This window comes from Pelodiscus sinensis, chromosome 22 (genome assembly GCF_052426305.1).
Source record: "Pelodiscus sinensis isolate ZL-2025 chromosome 22, ASM5242630v1, whole genome shotgun sequence".
Classification (NCBI taxonomy): Eukaryota; Metazoa; Chordata; order Testudines; family Trionychidae; genus Pelodiscus; species Pelodiscus sinensis.
In genome coordinates this window covers 15251963-15273500 of record NC_143073.1, presented here as the reverse complement: position 1 = coordinate 15273500, position 21538 = coordinate 15251963, and the positions used below count along the sequence as shown (strand labels likewise).

General features: G+C 48.6%; 1 protein-coding gene across 6 annotated transcripts in view; it reads left to right on the top strand.

Annotated features, from left to right (window-relative positions):
• Positions 1–21538, top strand: part of DNAH2 (dynein axonemal heavy chain 2) — a 307939-nt gene that overhangs the window by 37320 nt on the left and 249081 nt on the right. For all 6 annotated transcript variants that reach the window (XM_075908075.2, XM_075908076.2, XM_075908072.2 and 3 more), the window contains 7 exons: positions 15931–16169; positions 16815–17006; positions 17514–17671; positions 18769–18856; positions 19844–20049; positions 20681–20810; positions 21242–21424. In XM_075908075.2, the coding sequence (XP_075764190.2) occupies positions 15931–16169; positions 16815–17006; positions 17514–17671; positions 18769–18856; positions 19844–20049; positions 20681–20810; positions 21242–21424 (1196 nt within the window). The remainder of the gene's footprint in view (positions 1–15930; positions 16170–16814; positions 17007–17513; positions 17672–18768; positions 18857–19843; positions 20050–20680; positions 20811–21241; positions 21425–21538) is intronic.

Sequence of the window (21538 nt, the reverse complement as noted above, 5' to 3'; positions counted from 1 at the left end):
ACCATGAGTTTAGGTCCACCCCATCTGACCTTGACAGTAAAAGGCTTGATTTATTAGGGTGCAAGGTCTGTATGTCATCCATGTTGCAGTTCCGTGTTGCTAATTATTCAACCTTACTAAGCAAATACTACCACAGGAATTATTCCAAACTCAATGACTTTTATTGCAGACATACCAGAGGCTAAGAAACAACAATATAAGGCTGTAATTGCTAAGGGACATACAATTTCTAGAACAGCTTTGCAAGAAGCTCTAGATGTGGCAGACACAACTGCGAGATCTACGGCTACCACAGTTGTCATGAGGCAAGCCTCTTGGTTCAACTCTGCCTCCTTCCCTAGGGAGATCCAATCCACTGTTGACGGCGAGAAACTGTTCACAGCCAACACCAATGAGGTGCTGCATACAGTGAAAGATTCCAAGATGACACTCAGATCCCTTGGCATCTACAATCTGGCACCTAGAAGGCGACAGTTTAGGTATCAGCCATACCCTAGACCGAGATACCCTCGATATACTCAACGCAACCCCAGGAAGGATCAGCAGCAACAACAGCAAAATCGAAATAGATCACAGCAACGTTGCCCATCTTCCAATACCATGCAACAATCCCAGCAGACCAATAAGCAGATTTGAGACAAACGTTGAGGGCCTGGAAAGCCACTTGCCTTCTCCAATGCCACCATCCTCTCACAACTTCTTCCAACACCGCCGCTTCCTGTTTTACCAAACAGTTACATTATTCCTGTTATGACCGTACCCTCTTCCCCATTCCTCTTCAAGGACCACTTTTACAAGACTCTTCTCCAACAGGAGAGACAACACCTCCTCCTCCCCCTGGAAGCAATAGAAACAGTCCCTTCACAGTTCGTAGATAAGGATTTTTATTCTCACTGCTTCCTCACTGAGAAGAAATTGGGTGGATGGGTGGCCAGTCTTAGACCTGAGAGCATTGATTAAGTACATTCGGAAACAAAGATTTAAAATGGCGATACTCGCTGTGACAGAGCAACTGGTTCTCATCCCTCAACTTGCAAGATACTTATTTTCACGTCTCTATTAATTCAGCTCATAGACATTTTCTCTGATTTGTCCTAGGTTCAAATCACTACCAATACAAGGTACTCCCTTCGGCCTATCTACTGCTCCGAGGGTATTTTCCAAAGTATTATCTGTCATCAGTGCCTAATAATAACATTTTGCTTTTTTATATTCCCTTACCTGGATGATTGCCTCCTCAAGTATGCTCCAAACTCGACTCTCATTGCAGTATGTCTGTCATGATGTACATCTTCAAAAGTCTCAGCCTGCAAATAAACAAAACAAAGTCTACTTTACTTCCAACACAGAAAATATAATTCATAGGGGCTCACCTGGATTCCACAATGGCTATTGCCTATCTTCCCACAGAAAGATTCCACAAAATAGCTGAACTAGTACGCAGGCTACTGTCCAGCCACAAAATTATGGCTCACGATTGCCTGCTGTTACTGGGGCACATGGCTGCATGCAATTTTGTAGTAATAAATGCTCGCCTATACATGCAATGCCTTCAGGGTTGGCTCAGGAGGGTATACAAACCCAGTATACACCAATTATTCTGTCTGTCCCCACAACAGTGAGGCAGTCCCTCGAATGGTGGACAGTACTTGAGAATCTCTGTTCGGGGGTTCCATTTTTCACACCAGAGCACTCCATCACCATAACTACAGATGCTTTCCTCACTGGGTGGAGAGTACACTTACAACAACTATACAGGAGGCCCCTGCTTTGCAACAGCCCGACTTATGAACCCCTGCACTTATGACCTTTTCTGTAAGTGCGGAAGGGGCCAAAATCCCCCGACTTATGTCCTCGGCTCCGCATTTATGACAGCATATAACACCTGTTGTAAATACGGGCTCGAGTTACAATGCCCTCGACTTGCGACGCTATATCCGGAACCGATCATGTCGCGAGTTGGGGGCAGCTTGTACAGCTCAGGGATTGTGGTCTAACTGAGAGGAACCTCTATATACACGTCCTAGAATTTCGAGCCATATGGTATGCATGTGAACAATTCCTTCCCTTTGTGACTAACAGTCATGTCAGAATATACAGACAATATGGTGACTATTGTGATGGGGCGTGGTCACAATGACCCCTTAGGGGTGTCTCGTGGGGTGCTGACATGGCCACTGCCACTCACTTTCCTGTTCGCTGGGGCTCCTCACCACCTGGTCCTGTTGGGCCAGCTCTGCTGGTCTCCCCTAGCCAAGGCCACGAGCTGAGGTCCCTGCCCTCACCAAGAAGCAGTTCAGCCACTGAACCACTTCAGGTACAAGGAGAGTGCAGTTTAGAGCCTAGCCTCCTGAGAGAGCACTCCCTGGATGGGATCAAACTCTGAAGAATTAGGTAAGCCACCTTTAACAATGAAAGGGGGAATGTGCACACTGGTTGCCCCCCAAGTAACAATTGCTTACACGGGGTTTGATAGAAAATGAAAATGGTTTTATTAAGTTGAAGCAGTAGGATTTAAGTAGCAATAAGTGAAAATAGGCAGAGCAAAGTAGGTTACATAGCAAAAGAAACAAAAATGCTTGGCTAATTCTACACTGAAACCTCAGTACAAACGTAATCAAACTGACCCTAAAAGCTCTTTTCCAGATGCCACCCTAAACCAGGGCTGTCTTCCTTCCCTGGGGTCTCAGGCTCCCTCCTCCAGGTGCAGCTCAGCCCAATGACCTCGACCTCTCCTCTCCTATTCTTTTTGTTAAAGGATTGAGGCCACTCCCTACCAACCCCTGCTCAGGCTGAAGGACAGAAGAGATAATTTAATAGTTGAGGGTAACACCCTCCATGTCTCTCGTTCATACATTTGAAACTCACAAATTATTCCCCACTCCCTGTGTCTAATTTTACACACACAAATGATACATACAACGGAGTAAGATAAAGAGAACCAGTGTCTTGTGACATGAAGATTGATGGGTTACGCAAAATGATTTGCTCCAAACACTTTTGAGATATGTATATTCATGTCCATAAATCCATTTCCAAAAGCATGGGAGGGTGTCCGTCACAACTATGTTTTATATAACTTAACAGGGTGGAGCCTGATCACATGCACTATGCACAGAATCCATGACTCTCTGGAACTGGTGCATAAAACACAGGGCCAAAATCACTGCCTTTCATCTCCCAGGCAATCTCAATACTATGGCTGACGGGGTCAGCCCAGCACTACCTCCCAAACACGAGTGGCAGATCAACCATGACATCTTAGTGTGGATCTTCCACCAATGGGGCCACCCCACCATTGATCTCTTTGCCACTCAAACCAACAAGAAGCATCATCTCTTCTGCTCCAGAGTGGGAATGGGGAAGGCGTCCCTAGGCGATGCCTTCCTAATTAGTCGGTCCTCTCACCTACTGTATACATTCCTTCCCATACTGCTCCTAAACAGTCATACACAAAGTAAGAACAGACAAGGTCAGAATGATACTCATAGCTCCATCGTGACTACGACAGCCTTGATTTCCCATACTAACCAGAATGTTACGGATTCCACTAATCCCTCTACCAGAGACCCCAGATCTCCTCTTCCAACTGGGAACCCCCACGAATTATCCCAATGTTCACATGTTGTACCTCAAAGCAGGGTACATTTCTGCATAAGAATTGGAATGTTGAGAATCTATACAACGGGTACTACTCCATAGCAGGGCCCAGAACACCTGCAAGACATACAGTACATTCAGAAATGAAAGAGATTTTCCATATGGTGTTCGGATCATAAATTCTCTCTGTTGATGGCCTCCGTACCCCCTTATCCGTGAGTACTTATTGCACCTTAAACAGTCAGGCCTTGCCACTAGTTCCATAAAGGTATATTTGCCTGCTATAACTACTTTTCACTTTAAGGTAGATGATTCCTCAATCTTTGCACATCCCATCACAAAAAGATTTCTAAAAGGCCTGCAAGCACTTTATCCAGAGGTTTCCTCACTAGGGATGTTAACTAGTGATTAATTTACTAGTTGAATAGTCGATGGGAATACCACGTGGAGCCCAGAGCCAGCTGGAAGTCCTGCTGTCTCTGGGCTCCACGTGGGCTCTTCTGCTTTGAAAGGCACAAGAGCCCCAGCGGGGACTTTTGTACATTTCAAAGCGGAAACGCTCACATGGAGCCTGGGGTCAGTGGGGAACTCAGGCTCCATGCTGCACTTCCTCTTTTGAAATGCACAAGAGCCCCCGCTGGGGACTCTTGTACATTTCAAAGTTGGCACAAAGCCTGGGGTCAGCTGGGGAGTCCCTAGCTGATCCCGGGCTCCAAGTGGTGCTGCTGCTTTGAAATGTTGTGCGGAGACCGGGGTTAGCGGAGCCCTCTGGGGCTCTTGTACGTTTCAAAGGCGGAACGCAGAAGTGCCTATTGACTAGTCAGCTGTGTGGCGCTGCCCCTTGAAACATTGCAGCAACATTTCAAAGGGGCAGTGTCCCATGGAATCTGGGGTCAGCTCTGTGCAGCGCTGCCCCTTTGAAACACTGCCAAGGCATTTCAAAGTGGCAGCTCTGCGTGGAGCCCAAGATGCTGGGCTTTGTGTGGCTCTGATGCTTTGAACTAACTCCCTCTTTCCCCTCCTCTTGCTGCCTCTATCTGATAGAGACAGCGGGGGCAGGGGGGAGAGGGGAAAGCGACTAGTCGACTATCCTGTCTACTTTCCAATACGCAAATGCTTCCGATAAGCAAGTGCTTACTTGTCCTTAATATCCCTATTTCTCACCACCTGAACCGTGGGATCTGCACTTATTACTGAATGCGCTTACATGGCTCCCCTGTGAACCAAAGGCTACATCCTCCCTATTACACTTATCTATGAAAACAGTCAGTGTTCCTGGTAGCCATTACATCAGCCAGATGAATGGGAGAAATTGCCATGCTTATGGCAGATCCTCTGTACGCAACCTTTTTTAAGGATAAGATTACCTTAAGAATGCAGGGGAGTTATCAGGAAGGCCAAAGCGCAATTGGAATTGCAGCTGGCAAGGGATGTGAAGGGTAACAAGAAAGGTTTCTACAATCATGTTAGCAATAAGAGGGTGATCAGAGAGGGTGTGGGGCCCACACTGGAGGAGGGAGAGAACCTAGTGACAGATGATGTGGGAAAAGCTGAAGTACTCAATAGTTTCTTTGCCTCTGTCTTCACGGACAAGGTCAGCTCCCAGACAAATGCCCTAGGCAATGTAGTATGGGAAGGAGGTGGACAGCCCTCGGTGGGGAAAGAACAAGTGAGGAATTATTTAGAAAAGGTAAACATACACAAATCCATTTAATGCATCCGAGGATACTGAGGGAGTTGGCAAATGTCATTGTGGAGCCTTTGGCCATTATCTTTGAAAACTTGTGGAGATCGGGAAAGATCTCAGATGATTGGAAAAAAGGCAAATGTAGTGCCCATCTTTAAAGAAGGGAAGAAGGACAATCCAGGGAACTACAGACCAGTTAGCTTTTCCTCAGTCCCTGGAAAGATCATGGAGGAGATCCTCAAGGAATCCATTTTGAAGCACTTGGAAGAGGGGAAAGTGATCAGGAATAGTCAACATGGATTCACAAAGGGCAAATCGTGCCTGACCAGTCTGATTAGCTTCTATGATGAGGTAACTGGTTCTGTGGATATGGGAAAGTCAGTGAATGTGATATACCTTGACTTTAGCAAAGTTTTGATACGGTCTCCCACAATATTCTTGCCAGGAAGTTAAGGGAATATGGATTGGATACATGGACTGTAAGATGGATAGAAAGCTGGCTAGACTGTAGGGCCCAACGGGTAGTGATCAACGGCTTGATGTCAGGTTGGCGGTTGGTTTCTAGCGAAGTGCCCCAAGGATCGGTTCTTGGACCAGTTTTGTTCAACATCTTTATTAATGACCTGGATGAGGGGATGGATTGCACCCTTAGCAAGTTTGCGGATGACACTAAGCTAGGGGGAGAGGTAGATATGCTGAAGGGCAGGGATAGGGCCCAGAGTGACCTGGACAGATTCAGGGGCGGCTTGTCCATATAGACAAACTAGGCAGTTGCCTAGGGCGCCAAATTAAATGGGGCGCCAAATGGTGGCACAATATCATTGAGAGGTTTGGGGGGGGAGGCGCCGATTGCATGGTTCACCTAGGGCACCAGTTGCTGACAGCTAGTCTAGGGCTGACCCTGGACAGATTAGAGGATTGGGCAAAAAGAAATCTGATGAGGTTCAACAAGGACAAGTGCAGAGTCCTGCACTTGGGATGGAAGAATCCCAAGCATTGTTACAGGCTGGGGACTGAATGGCTAAGTAGCAGTTCAGCAGAAAAGGACCTGGGGATTACAGTGGATGAGAGGCTGGACATGAGTCAACAGTGTGCCCTTATAGCCAAGAAGGTTAATGGCATATTAGGGTGCATTAGGAGGAGCACTGCCAGCAGATCCAGAGAAGTGATTATTCCCCTTTATTCAGCTCTGGTGAGGCCACATCTGGAATATTGTGTCCAGTTCTGGGTCCCCCACTATAGAAAAGATGTGGACGCATTGGAGAGGATCCAGCGGAGTGTGACCAAAATGATTAGGGGGCTGGAGCGCATAACCTATGAGGAGAGACTGAGGGATTTGGGTTTGTTTAGTCTACAGAAGAAAAGAGAGAGGGGGAGGGGGGAATTGATAGCAGCCTTCAACTTCCTGAAGGAAGGTTCCAAAGAGGCTGGAGAAAGGCTGTTCACAGTAGTGACGGATGGCAGAACAAGGAGCAATGGTCTCAAGTTACAGTGGGGGAGGTCTAGGTTGGATATTAAGAAAAACTATTTCACTAGGAGGGTGGTGAAGCACTGTGATGGGTTCCCTAGGGAGGTGGTGGAATCTCTATCCCTAGAGGTGTTTAAGTCTCGGCTTGACAAAGCCATGGCTGGCTTGATTTAGTTGGGATTGGTCCTGCCTTGGGCAGCGGGCTGGACTTGATGACCTTCTGAGGTCTCTTCCAGCTCTATGATTCAGTACCCCCCGAAATTCTTAATCAAAATACGCTCTTCCTTCGATCTCAACCTGATGATACATCCCCCCCACTTCTTTCCGAAGCCTCATGCCAACTCCTTCGAATCAAAGATGCACACACTTGACTTTCAAAGGCCTTTTCTTTCTGCCTGCATCATATAAAGCCATTTAGATCTTCTAGGCTTTTCGTTTTCATAGCAAACCTTAATAAAGATTAACCCATCTCTTCACAGAGACTTTCTTATTGGATCTCGGACTGTATTAGACTTTGTTATTGTCCTTCACTAATCCTCCTACGAATATCTGAGTGCATTCCACTAGAGAGCCATGTCTACCGCAATAGCCTTTCTATGCAAGGTTTCCATTGTGCACATTTGCCGAACTGCTACATGGGCATCAACGCAGATGTTCACAAAGCATTATGCACTACCTCAAGGACCATTATCCAACTTTAAGTTCCCCAAGGCAGTCCTTTCCACTGCCTTCATGCCAGATCCAAAGTCCCTGCCTCCTTGAATTATGTGGAGCACTCATGAGGACATCTCTCTCTCGAAGAGGAGGTTACTCACGTGTGCAATAACTGACATTCTTCAAGATGAGTGTCCCTGTGGGTGCTCCACTACCTTCCCTTCCTCCCCTCTACTTCAGGGTCTCTGGCCTCTTCAAGTGATCTCTTGTTGAGGTAGAGAAGGAATGGGGGTGGGAGGAAGCACATGCATGCACAATACCAGCACTCGGAGCACGTGGCTCTGAATCTGCGCATGCACGGTCCCAGAGACATAGCTCTCGGACTCCAATCCATGGCGCACGGGAGCACTGACACCTGATATGGAGCACCCACGAGTATACTCATCTCGAAGAACATCAGTTACTGCACAGGTGAGTAATCTACTCTTACACAAGTAGTCCATTTACTTAACAGCACTGAGGCTCATTTGTTATATACATGCACATGTTTTGAGGCTTTTCTCAAGTCTGTTGTACTCTACCTAGGTCTGAATTAGAGCTTGTCTACTGTATAGTATCTACAGTGGCATAACTACTGTAGTGCAGATGCTATCTAGTGACATCTAGTGAAACTGAGCAGTATCCCAGTGGACACTGTGAGTGCGTCTAGACCCATGGTCACCAACCCGTCGATCGTGATCGACTGGTTGATTGTGAGGCCTTGAACAGTCGCTCGCGGGGGTGGGAGGGGAGTTGGGCCCAGAGGAGGCACGTACTGGCTTCCCTCTGGGGCGAGTGGCAGAATCCTGGGAGGAGGCAGATACAGTGGACCCTCTGCTGCCACTGGCACCCTGCTCCCCAGACCTCACTCTCCGAACTCTGTCCCCACTCTCCTGTCCCCAGCTACAGAACTCTGTCCCCACTGGCACCCTGTCCCCAGCTGCAGAAACCTGTCCCCACTGGCACTCTGTCCCCTGCTGCAGAACCCTGTCCTCTGCCCTCCCAGCACCCTGTTCCCTCTCCCCAGACCCCAGCCGCAGAACTGTCCCCACAAAATGTATAATTATAAATGGTTCACTTTAGATTTATATAGCATGAATAAAAAACAGACCATTTATTTCATAACTATAAATGTGATTTTAATTGTATATATTACATAATTTAAAAATAAATTGTTTATCAGAGTGTGTAAGTAAGGGCTGGGGATAGCAAGTGATGGACAGGAGGAGAATAGAGAGGGCGGGGCTTCAAGGAAGGGGCGGGGAGGTAGATCTTCACCTGTTCTGAGATTTAAAAAGTGATCTTGGGTGTAAAAAGGTTGGAGACCACTGGTCTAGACTATACCTCTCTGTCGACAGAGAGAAGTAGATTAGGCACATCGAAATTGCTAAGGAAGCAGGGATTTAAATATCCGGTGCTTCATTAGCATAAACATGGTCACTGCGTTTTTTTTCGAAACGGAGCTGCTTCTTCGGGTAGTGTCCCTGTGGGTGCTGCACTTTGGGTGTCAGGCTCGTCCAGGCTCGTTCAGAGATCTTTCAGCCGTTGTCTGCTGGACTGCGCATGCGCGGCAGCCATCTTGTGACTTTTTGCGCCGTTTCTGGTCGCACGGTCCAGCTCCCGCCAGTTCTTCCTGACCGTCTTTGGGTGCAGATGGAGAAACAGCTCCCTCTTGCGTTGATCCTGTCAGGACTGAGAGAGGAGAATTTGTATATAGTTAATTAGTTAATGTTACAGAAGTTAGATTCTAGTTAGCGCTTTTAAAAAAAACAAACAAAAAAACCCCCAACTTTTTCTCTCACCATGCCTGGGTCACCAGGCTTCAAAAAATGCCTGATGTGCCGAGAGTCAATGCCTGTGTCATATGGGCACTCCTGATGTATAAGGTGCCTTGGCGAAGGACATATTCCCCAATAGTGCCCACACTGTACAAAGCTGACGGCCAGGGCACGCCGCAACCGGGAGATGCGGCTCAAGATGCTCTTATTCGATAAGGCACTTCGACCACAGGCAGAAACCCTAGCTCAACTGCTGTCTCTCCCCGCCACGACTCGTCGGCCTTCCCCCAAGGCGACGAGCTCAGAAAAGAGCTGATCGCTGTCTTGCTCCTTACCAGCACACAGAGTGAGCCCGGGAGATAAGCCGGGTACCTTGGGGATAGCGGCAGCCCAAAGCCACCTAAAGACAAACCGGTGTGTAGTACACCAGCACCGAGCCTGGCGGTACGTTCGGCACCAAGATCAAAGTTGGCACCGACGTCAGCACCAGTCATGGAATCGGTATCGTCAGCACCTGCCCCATCTCCCTCTGACCTACCGGCACCGGAGACTATATCGGTGCAGCATGCATCTCATTCCCCGGCACCGACAAACTCGGTACCGGGACGCACTGTAGTGATGCACAGGGTGCCAACTCCACCGGCACTGATGCGTAAGGCACCGCCATACTCTGCATTGAAACCATCGGCACCAGCGCAGCACTCTCGAACACCTCCATACTCGCGCCGAATTTCAACACCTAGCGTGACACCACCCGTGCCTCTTATGTAAGAGCCCCCCGCAACCTCCCCTGCAACCTTTCTTCCACTGGCAGAGGAGGAGCAGCGAGTCCACAACAGGGGATCTTTTCCCCCAAACCTCTTTCTCCATCTTCAACTCAGCATGAAACCAAGCAGCTCCAACCTAGTGTCTCCCCTCAACCAAGGCACTACTATCATTGATACTATTGCTCGCCATCTCCTTGCTATTCTCGGCACAGATCCTGATCCCCAAGGTCTTCCTCATATTCCAGGAGCTCTCTGGGACGACCACAGGCGTAGATACCAACCTTGTTACGATGATCACTGGCATAGATACCATAGCCATCGAGAGCGATATTCCCATGCAACTCGCACTTCACCTTCACCAGTTCTGTCATTCACAACTTGTGACAGGAGTAGATCCCCCTCCTTGCCCTCAGCCAGACCATCTACTCCATCCAGTGATCAACCACCAACAGAACAGCCCACCATGGAAGTAGTGCACACCTCTGACACGGAGGCATCACATCAAAGGTCACCTACAGACATGGCATCTTCTTTGCCAGATGATGCCATCCTCACTGGAGACACTTCACCGTCAGATGACCTGAAGAAATTTCAGTTGTTGTTCAGGCGGGTAGCCGACACCCAGAACGTACAGTTAACGGAGGTCCAACAGAAACAACATCATCTGTTGAGATACTTACATCCTTCCTCCCACTCATCCAAGGTCGCTTTCCCACTGGACGAGGCCATACTTGAAATTGCCAATGGGATATGGCAAACTCCTGCCATTGCGCTGCCGACCAATAAAAAGGCTGACAAAAAGTATTTCATCCCAGCCAATGGGATGGAATTCTTGTTTAACCATCCCCAGCCTAACTCCTTGGTCATCGACGCAGCTCAACAATGGGCCAAAACCCCGAGTAGAAAACCACCACTGGAGATAAGGACAAGAAGTGCCTAGATCTCTTGGGCAGACAGGTGTACTCCTTGGCCACGCTAACGCTCCGAATGGCCAATTACGTGGCGCTGTTAGCGAATCACAACTTTGACAGTTACGTGAAGTTAGTTCCCCTACTCGACCACCTTCCATATACTAAGCGACAGTTGCTCAAGGCTATTATTCAAGAGTGCTACATCGCCTCTTGTTCAACGCGTCACATCACTCTGGACACAGCGGATGAAGCAGCAAGGATGACAGCAACTTCTGTCGTAATGCGCACAGATGGCTCCACATGTCAGTGGTTCTGAGGAAGCTCCACATGTCAGTGGTTCCGAGGGAGCTTCACTCTAAAGTCGAAGACTTGCCCTTCGACAGACAAGGCCTCTTTGTGGACAAGACAGACCAGCTGCTTCACTCTGGCAAAGATTCGCACACCACGCTCAGGACTTTGGGCATGTATATGCCACCATATCTACGGAAAAAGTACATGCCCTATCAGAGACAAAGACCTTTTTCTTATGTGCAGCCACAATACGAGCACCAGCGACCTAGTCAATGGTCTCAAAGAGGATGGCCACAAGCTGCCAGACCAACAAATCAGCAACAAACCAAACAGCAAGTTTGACGCGTGGATTGAGGGATTGCAAGCCATTCAAATACTACTTGCCTCAAATGCCAGTACTATGCTTTTCCACCATCACTTAAGGCCCTTTCACCATCGCTGGGCTGCAATAACAACAGACAGATGGGTCATGCAGCTAATAACAGCGGGCTACGTAATTCCCTTTTACGTCCCTTCCTCCTACTACCCCTTCCCTCCCGTCACTCTTCAGGGACCCATCTGACGAACTCCTCTTCAAGCGGGAGGTAGCTCACCTGATCGACACTGGAGCAATAGAGAGGGTACCAGAGCCCTTCCAAGGGAGGGGTTTTTACTCCTGCTATTTTCTAACACTGAAAAAGTCGGGGGGTTGGAGACCTATATTGGACCTTCGCGATCTCAATCAATATGCAGCATTTCAAGATGGTGACCCTAACAACCATCATACTGGCACTCGAGCAACAAGACTGATTTGCATCCCTCGGTTTACAAGATGCCTATTTCCATGTAACAGTTCATCCAGCCCACAGGCACTTCCTTTGCTTCCTGGGAGGCTCCGATCACTATCAGTACAAGGTCCTGCCATTCGGCCTTTCTTCAGCCCCAACGGTGTTTTCCAAAACACTGTCTGTAGTGGCAGCCTTCCTACGTTGACTGGGAGTCATAATTTTTCCTTACTTAAATGACTGTCTTCTCAGAGCCCGATCATTTGACGAAGCCTTAAGCTCACAAGAAGACTGCTCTTCGACACCTTGGGTCTTAGAATCAACGTCTAAAAGTCATCTCTCGTACCTCAGCAGACCATAAAGTTTATAGGCACTCGCCTCGACTCCATCATGGCACACGCCTACTTACCCGACTCCAGACTTTGTACTATTCAGGATCTTGTGCAGGTTCTCACTATAAGCCCCATAGTCTCTGTGCTTACCTGTCTGCAGTTGATGGGGCACATGCTCGACTACACTTCCGATGCCTCCAGCACTGGATATCTACAGTATACGCACCTCACAAGCGTGACGTCCACAGAATGGTCATTGTACCAAACACGATCAAGCAATCCCTGAAGTGGTGGACCATCCCTCACAACATGCTGACAGGTATACTGTTTCACAGACCCTAGCCAACTGTCCAGGTGACAATGGACGCATCCCTACTCAGTTGGGAGGGCCCATATGCAGGGTAAGCAAGCTCAAGGTCGTTGTTCAGCACAGGAATCGCTATGCCTTATAAACCTGCTCGAGTTATGAGCTGTGTACAATGCTTGCAACCACTTCCTTCCCTGGATATGCAACCAGGGAGTGCGAATACTCACAGACAGTATGACAACTGTCTTATTATATAAGCTGACAAGGAAGAGCCCGCTCCCGTACACTGTGCAGGGAAGCCATGCGTTTGTGGAATTGGTGCAATTGCTACAATATCATGATTACGGTAGCATACCTCCCTGGGGATGACAACACGACAGCAGACATGCTCAGCAGGCGCTTTGTCCAACAGCGCAAATGGGTCTTACAGAGCATATTCTCCTGCTGGGGCTATCCAGCGGTGCACCTCTTTGCCAAGCAGTACAATGTGAAGTGTGCTTATTACTGCTCCAGAGCGGGCATAGGCCTCGCATCGAAGGGGGATGCCTTCCTATACAACTGGGGTCAGCAACTTCAGTACGCATTCCCACCCATTCCCCTAGTCCACAAGATCCTACAGAAAGCAGCCGTGGACAAAACAACACTAATCCTAGTAGCACCATTCTGGCCGCGCCAGACTTGGTTTCCTTACCTGTTCCACATGTTGCCTCATCTTCTGTATCATAGAATAATACAATACAAGGACTGGAAGGGACCTCGAGAGGTCATCGAGTCCAGTCCCCTGCCCTCATGGCAGGACCAAATACTGTCTAGACCATTCCTGATAGACATTTATCTAACCTACTTTAAATATCTCCAGAGATGAGGATCCCACAACCTCCCTGGGCAATTTATTCCAGTGTTTGACCACCCTAACAGTTAGGAACTTTTTCCTAATGTCCAACCTAAACCTCCCTTGCTGCAGTTTAAGCCCATTGCTGCTTGTTCTATCCTCAGAGGCCAAGATGAACAAATTTTCTCCCTCCTCCTTATGACACCCTTTTAGATACCTGAAAACTGCTATCATGTCCCCCCTCAGTCTTCTCTCTTCTAAACTAAACAAACCCAGTTCTTTCAGTCTTCCTTCATAGGTTATGTTCTCTAGACCTTTAATCATTCTTGTTGCTCTTCTCTGGACCCTCTCCAATTTCTCCACATCTTTCTTGAAATGCGGTGCCCAGAACTGGAGACAATACTCCACCTGAGGCCTAACCAGCATGGAGTAGAGCGGAAGAATGACTTCTCATGTCTTGCTCACAACACACTTGTTAATGCATCCCAGAATCATGTTTGCTTTTTTTGCAACAGCATCACACTGCTGACTCATTCAGTTGTGGTCCACTATAACCCCTAGATCCCTTTCTGCCGTACTCCTTCCTAGACAGTCGCTTCCCGTTCTGTATGTGTGAAACTGATTGTTCCTTCCGAAGTGGAGCACTTTGCATGTCTTTATTAAACTTCATCCTGTTTACCTCAGACCATTTCTCCAGTTTGTCCAGATCATTTTGAATTATGACCCTGTCCTCCAGAGCAGTCGCAACCTCTCCCAGCTTGGTGTCATTTGCAGACTTAATAAGCGTATTTTCTATGCCAATATCTAAATCGTTGATGAAGATATTGAACAGAGCCGGTCCCAAAACAGACCCCTGCAGAACCCCACTAGTTATACCTTTCCAGCAGGATTGTGAACTATTCATAACTACTCTCCAAGTATGGTTATCCAGCCAGTTATGCACCCACCTTATAGTAGCCCCATCTAAGTTGTATTTGCCTAGTTGATAGATAAGAATATCATGCTAGACAGTATCAAACGCCTTACTAAAGTCTAGGTATACCACATCCACTGCTTCTCCTTTATCCACAAGACTCGTTATCCTATCAAAGAAAGCTATCAGATTGGTTTGACATGATTTATTCTTTACAAATCCATGCTGGCTGTTCCCTATCACCTTGCCACCTTCCAAGTGTTTACAGATGATTTCCTTAATTACTTGCTCCATTATCTTCCCTGGCACAAAAGTTAAACTAACTGGTCTGTAGTTTCTTGGGTTGTTCTTATTTCCCTTTTTATAAATGGGCACCATATTTGCCCTTTTCTAGTCTTCTGGACTCTCTCATGTCTCCCATGATTTTCCAAAGATGATAGCTAGATTTCCTAATAGGCTTATTTTCTAATATAATGGATCTCTGCCTGAAGTGCAGAGAGTCTCTTCTAGGGCTCACCCATGTCAGTCCCCTCGTTTTTGCAATATATCAGAACACGCTTTGATATGATGTACTGAGGAACTAACAGACGCAGGTAACAAAATTGTTAAAAAGGCTAGAAACAGGAACCAAACTCTTGTCTTAAAGAGCAGATGGCCAGGCGTTCGGGAAGCCAACAGTGCAGCACCTCATAGAAGGGAGTTTTGGGACCAACATGGGCTACAGCAGTGGTCCCTAACCTTTTGGGGCTGCCGGGTGCCCGGGGGCAGCACCGCTCATGCACCTGGGGCAGGGGTTGTGCATACGCCGCATGCCCAGGGGTGGCACCGCACATGCCCTGCGTGCCCGGGGTGGGGGCCGCGCATGCACCAGGTGCTTGGGGTGCAAGAATAGCTCGGGCCGGCCCTGCTCACTAGGCGGGTGCACATAAATGCCCCAGCAGGCGCCATGGCGCCCGCGGGCACCGTGTTGGGGACCACTGGGCTATAGGAATCCATATCGTTCTGCTCAGCTTATTGCAGCTGCACCTGGGGTAAAGCAATACTTTAAAAAGTAGTTTCTGTCTTTTCTAAGTGTATTTTTGACCACAGCAGTGACTCAAGAGTATCACTCCTTCCTGCCCTCCTAACTCTGCTCCTTGGACATTTATGAATTACATTGGATCCAAATTCTTGATGCTAATGAATTTAGCTTTACAACCCCCACTCTGAAGTAGGGAAATATCATTGCCTGCAGTTCATAGAGCGAGAAACAGAAAGGCAGAGAGCTGATGTGACTTGCTCGAGGTGGCACGGATTAGTCCTGAATTTTAGTCCTTGTTTCTAATCACAAGATTAGGTCCCCTTCCCAGAATCCTGGAGTCTAGACTTCCTGTTTCTTTGCTGTAACCATGTTCCACTGGGGTCTGTTATTCAGCACCATGTGCTCCAGTAGAATATACCTATCCAGCTAGTGGAGGAGAAACAGAAAAATCCTTAAGCAGTAACGTAGATTGCTTCTCATACCCTGCCATCTAGGACTGGACACTAGAGCCCAGAAAAATGTCTGATTACCTAACTTCTTTGGGTTTGTCTGGCTTTTTGTTCCAGCTTCCATGATCCACTGGACGCGCCAGATCAAGGAGGTGCTGAGGGCACAGGAGGCAGTGGAGAGCAGGGAGAGCACAGGGCCACTGGAAGAGATTGAGTTCTGGAAGAACCGCTGCACTGATCTGTCGGAGATCAGCAAACAGCTCTGTAGGCAGGGGGTGAAGCATATAGAGTCCATCCTGCTGCTTTCCAAGTCCTCCTACGTGGCTCCCTTCCAAAGGCTGGCCAGGCAGATACAGGTAGGACGGAAGACCGGGCAAGGCTGTGCAGGGAGCTCTGTGAAGAGTAGACTGGAACTGTGTCCCCCTCTGGCTACCCTGATGTAAAATCTTGTGCCAAGTTCATGCTTGTAGGGTGCATGCTCTTCAGTCCCAATCAATAATTCCATTCCTAGTTTCAATCTCTCAATCCCAATCCACAATGCTCCTCACTTTTCCAGCCCTGGGTTCCCATTCTGAAGCACACAGCCCCACAGAACACATCACTCTCAATACGCTGCCCCCTGCTATGTCCTTCCTATACATAGCTCAGTGGCTTTCCCTCACTACCGACCTATAGCCCTCCCTACTATTCCAGTCCCACACTGTCCCACACAGCTTTGCTCATGCCCCTCAAATCTAGGCATTAAAGACAGCAATGAGGGAATGCACTTTTACTTTGGTGCAGGAATTGAAAAGGCCTTGAGAGTCTAACTTGGGCCTTGGAGCTTTGCAATCATAGCTTCTTGTGTTCACTTGGAGCCTAACAGATTCTGAGTCACCATGTTCCTGAGGATGGGATTGCCTTCTAGAAACCCAGATGAGATGGTCTCTTGGAGAACAGCCATGGTGATTTTCGCTTTGGACTCTGAGTTTTTTCTCTTCCCCTTGGGGTTTGCTTTGCAGGATGGGTCTGAGCAAGCTCAGTCGAACCTCCGATTCCTTTCCATCCTGAAAGAGCCATTCCAAGAGTTGGCCACACTGCGGCCCAAAGACATCCCTGACAAGCTTCCCCACCTCATCAGCCTCGTCCGCATCATATGGGTCAACTCACCGTACTACAATACCAGAGAGAGAATCACAGCCCTCTTCCGAAAGGTGGGGAGCTAGTGGTTAGAGCAAGGGGAGCTGGGAGTCCCAGGACTCCTATTTTCTGTCTCTGGCTGTGGGAGAGGACTGATGTCTAGTGGCTAGAGTAGAGGGCTTAAAGTCAGGACTCCTGGGTTCTCTCTCTGGCTCAGGGAGGGAAGTGAGGGCTGGTGGCTAGAGTAGAGGGCTGAAAGTCAGGACTTGTGAGCTCTGGCTCTGGGAAGGAAGTTGAGTTTACATGTTTAGAGCATGGTTGCATTATAGCCCACGTAGTGGCTATTCTGAGTCTCATTTGGCTTTGAACTTTACTAAGCTCTCTGCCTCAGTTATCTCTGGTGGCAGCAAGTTCCTGTGCTCTGCCTGAAATAATTTCCTCCAATCACTTTTAGGTGTGTTGCCATTGAAGTTCATGGGAAGCTAGATTCTGTTGCTAAAAATCACTGCCAGGGAATAGTCTTTGTTTACTTTAAGAGGCTTTGACAGAGCTAAACTGACCCTTGAATTGTTTCTCCTTAGATGAGCAATAAAATTATCCAGATGTGTTGTCGAGACATTTCCCTGGACCGGATTTTTGAGGGTTACGTGGTATCCAGCAGACAGTGTCTCCATGACTGTATATCATGTGTGAATGCGTGGAAGGACTGTTACCTGTATGCAGCTCAGATGCACAACAGGTGGGTAGCAGGACAGCCTGACAGCTGTGCTCTGCAGAACCCAGATGAGCTACTCTTCTTTGTATCCCAGGAATGGGGACAGCACAGGTACTGGCAAAATGATCCATCTCAATTATGTTATACCACCTCCTCCACTGAGATGCTGTCAGCCCTGCTTTGTCAGCCCCTTCCTGGGCCGGAGGAAGGATAGTCTGGGTGGGCTAGTCAATTCTTTGTTCAGAGTGCCAAAAGGTGGGCCAGAGACATACAGCCCATTAGGGACAAATGGAGACCCCCCTCGTTGCCTGGGAGATGGGAATGAGTGGAATCAGAGAACCAGATGGGAAAAGCTCTGTGCCCCATCCCCCTAAATGAGCCAGCCCCTACTGCCTGGCTCCAGCCTTCCTGCCTGATTCTCCTGAGTGGTAAAAACCATAATCTATCATTATGATTAGGGATGTCAGGTTTAAGTGGGTGCCTGAGCCTTGACAGTTAAGTCTAAGTGTTACTCGTCTGCTTTAGATTCAGATTTATAGACCTGGATCAATATTTTATAAGTCAAGACATTAACATACAAGGAGCAATGAAGCAAGGCAAATACATCTGAGTGGGGATTATGTACTCCAGATTTGCTCTCTGGGTCTATGATCTCCCCAGAGCTCATGAGTACAGCCCTAGCTCCCTTGTCAGTCGGAAGAGTCTCTGCAATGTCTCAAAGACTGTGAGCTCTTCTGTTCTTTCCTGGGGCTCTCTTGGGAGGGGGAGCAGACTTAGTGTGCCCATTGGGGGCTGATTCTCAATTCAAATAGCATACATCTCATAGGTTCCATTTGCAAAATCCTGCCCTGGGATTTATGGCCTAGACCTCAGATTGGCAGAGCCTAGGGTCTGTGGTAACTAGGGACCTCTTATGTGAAATTCCTAACCTCTGTACCAGTAGGGCACTGCCTTCTGTCCCCAGGGCACTGCAAGGCTCTGGGCAGTAAACATGCTGCTGACCCTGAAAAGCAACGGAGCTAATAGATGCCCACTGAGAAGGATGTACTCCCCTTCTTGGTGCCTGCATCTGAGGCAACAGTTGGATGTGATAAGTTTTTCTGTTTCTGCACTTCTAATAGGCTTTCTGGAAAAGGCTGGGTCCTTGACCAGACTAGCATTTTTGCCCAAGTGGATGCCTTTGTTCAGCGCTGCAAAGACCTTCTGGAGGTATGTGGAAATAATACATGATCCCCCTTGTGGTTTCAGGGCTAGGGACAAGGCCTGGCATTGTCCTGCAGGATGGTAATCTTGCAGCATTTGCACCCTGGCGTCGTTGTGAGAGAAGGCTGCATCTCAGCCCGTTATCGGAGTTCATTTGCTTTAGGCCAATGGCTACTCTGCAGTGCACCAGGACAAATCCATCTGTTTCCATGACAGAGCAGTTTGGCTTGCAGTGCTTGAGACAAGTAACAGGTGCTGTGTAGTGATCGTTAACAGCTCAGGACCTAGCATCAGACACTCCTGACACTGACAGCACAACAGTGGTTAGTCCAAAGCTTTTTGCCACATGAAATGGGGAGTCCTGCTCCTTGGGGAGTGAGGAGGGGAACGCATCCTTCTGCACCTGCTGGAATTTTCAGAGTGTCTGATTATCTTGGCCGCTCCGGGTGGATTTCATTTTAGTGTCCCATCCTGGGGTTGATGAGTAGCCGGGCTGTGGCAGATGCTCCTTACCTGCTACACACATCCAATGTCTCCATTGTTCTGCAGACTCAGGCTGTTGAGGTGCTGGCAGTTACCTCAGGTACCACAGACTCTTGATGTGGCATAGGTACATGCCTTGCTTAGCACAGGTGTAATTCCTAAAGTCAGAATAGCTGAGACTGTAACAATTGGGTGATAACAGACAACAAAATCCAGTGATTTTGGAGATATTCTGAATAGAAGGCACTCCCAAACATGCCGGTAGCTGTTTCCATCCCTTTTCACTGACTCAGCGGGTAGTCAAGGCTTCAGGCTGATACATAGGTTAGATGTATAACAATAACAACAGGGTGGGTGGCTGCTCTGCCATGGTAGGATGGTCTTGAATTGCATCTTCCAGAAGCCATTAGAAATGTGTCTTCTGAGGCAGCAAGTCAGTGGGTAAGGGTGGGATTCATACAGAGTAATGGGAAGATGAAGCTGATAATGCTGTGGTGCACTTGCCAATAGGTTTGCGACTGCCAGCAGCACTTTGCCCGCTGGGAGGATGGGAAGCAGACCCCATTGCCCTGTTTCTTTGGGCACCGAGGTCCCCAGATGACCCGGAACTTGCTGGAGATAGAGGAGACTTTTCAGAAGCATCTGCATACCCTGCGGAACATGAAGGGCGAGATCCTGGATGTGAAGAACACATTCTGGCATGAGGATTTTAACCGGTGAGAAGTGGCCTCTGCTCACAGGTGCAGGGTCTTCCCCTTCTGACAGCTCTTGCAGTGGGCATGGGTGTCCGCCTGGTGTAGTCCCATCCATGCAGATGATACTTGAGCAGTAGCAGCAGAGAGGGTCAGGCCAGGATAGACCCCAGTGCCCAAGAGCTTGGGCAAGGACCTTTGTGGGTAGTGATGAATTGGTCCCATTTCCTACCCCTGTGGCTAGCGGTGGAGGAAATGGGCTTTGTGACAGAGGTACTCCTTCTGGTATTGGTCAAGCAGAGAGGGCTGGATGTTCCAGAGGGATCTGCTGTCACAAAGCAAGGGATGGTGAATGAGAGTGGAGAGAGAGTCAGTTGTGGGATAGGGATGATACGTGCCTCTTGTTACCTGTTGTCATCTTCCAGGAAGAGGGGAGACTGGGTGAGAGGCATGCTTGGAAAAGTGAGGATGTGGCCTGTTGAGGTATACATGAAGGATACCGGAGCTGTCACCGTGTCCTCGCTAATTGGGGCTTTCTGCTCTCAGCCATCAGTGCTGTCCCAACAAGTTGGTGGTGGTGAATTTGTGCCTCTCTCTGCTATTGTACAACACCTTTTCCATTCTCACTGTGAATCCCTGTACCCTGTGATGCTAGGTTCCGCTCCGGGGTCAAAGACCTGGAGGTGATGACCCAAAACCTGATCACTTCAGCCTTTGAGACGGTGAGGGATGTGGAGCATGGCGTAGAAATCCAGGATATCTTCCATCACCTTTCCTCACGAGAGGTATGGAGCCTGTGCCAGGATAGCAGGACGAGACCCCATCAGAGCAACTGTGTCCCAGACTATTACTCTTTCCAGGCACAGATGCCAAACTTCCAGCCAGCTGCTGACTGGATAGCTGGGAAATTTGGAAGCTCCTGGAAGGGGGGAGTAGGTGCAGCACCAAGGCTGGAGTGTCAGGAAATCATGCTCCGAGACTGGGGTGTTGTGAGCTGTGAGAGGGCTGTTCCCAGACTGGATAGCCAGGGGCGACGAGTGCAGACAGCCCCCAGATTATGCCAGTGAGTGCATCTTCCTAAAGTAGGGGGACAGCTTCTAGGTTATTCAGTGGTTGGGATGAGCCCCTGGATGGGGAAGGGGTTGCAAGTGTAGCTGCTGTATTGCATGGCTAGTGGTCTTGGCCCAGTGCTTCATAACCCTCTTTCCTCTCGTAGGCCATCAAGCGCACCTTTGACAAGAAAGCTGTGGATGTTTACATGCTGTTCAACAGAGAGCTCTCCCTGGTCAACAAAGAGCTGAGCAAGAAGCTGCCCTTCCTGCCACCACACATGTGCCATTACTCGGGTCTGGCTCACTGGATGCGGGCTCTGCGCCGGCGCATCGACAGACCCCTAAAGGTGAATTTGACATATCTGTCTCTCCCTGTCTCATGGCCCCATGTCGGATTCTCCTTTCTCTCTCTCTCTGTCGAAGAGGACAGAGCTCTCCGTGGGAGCCTGGTAGTGATGCCC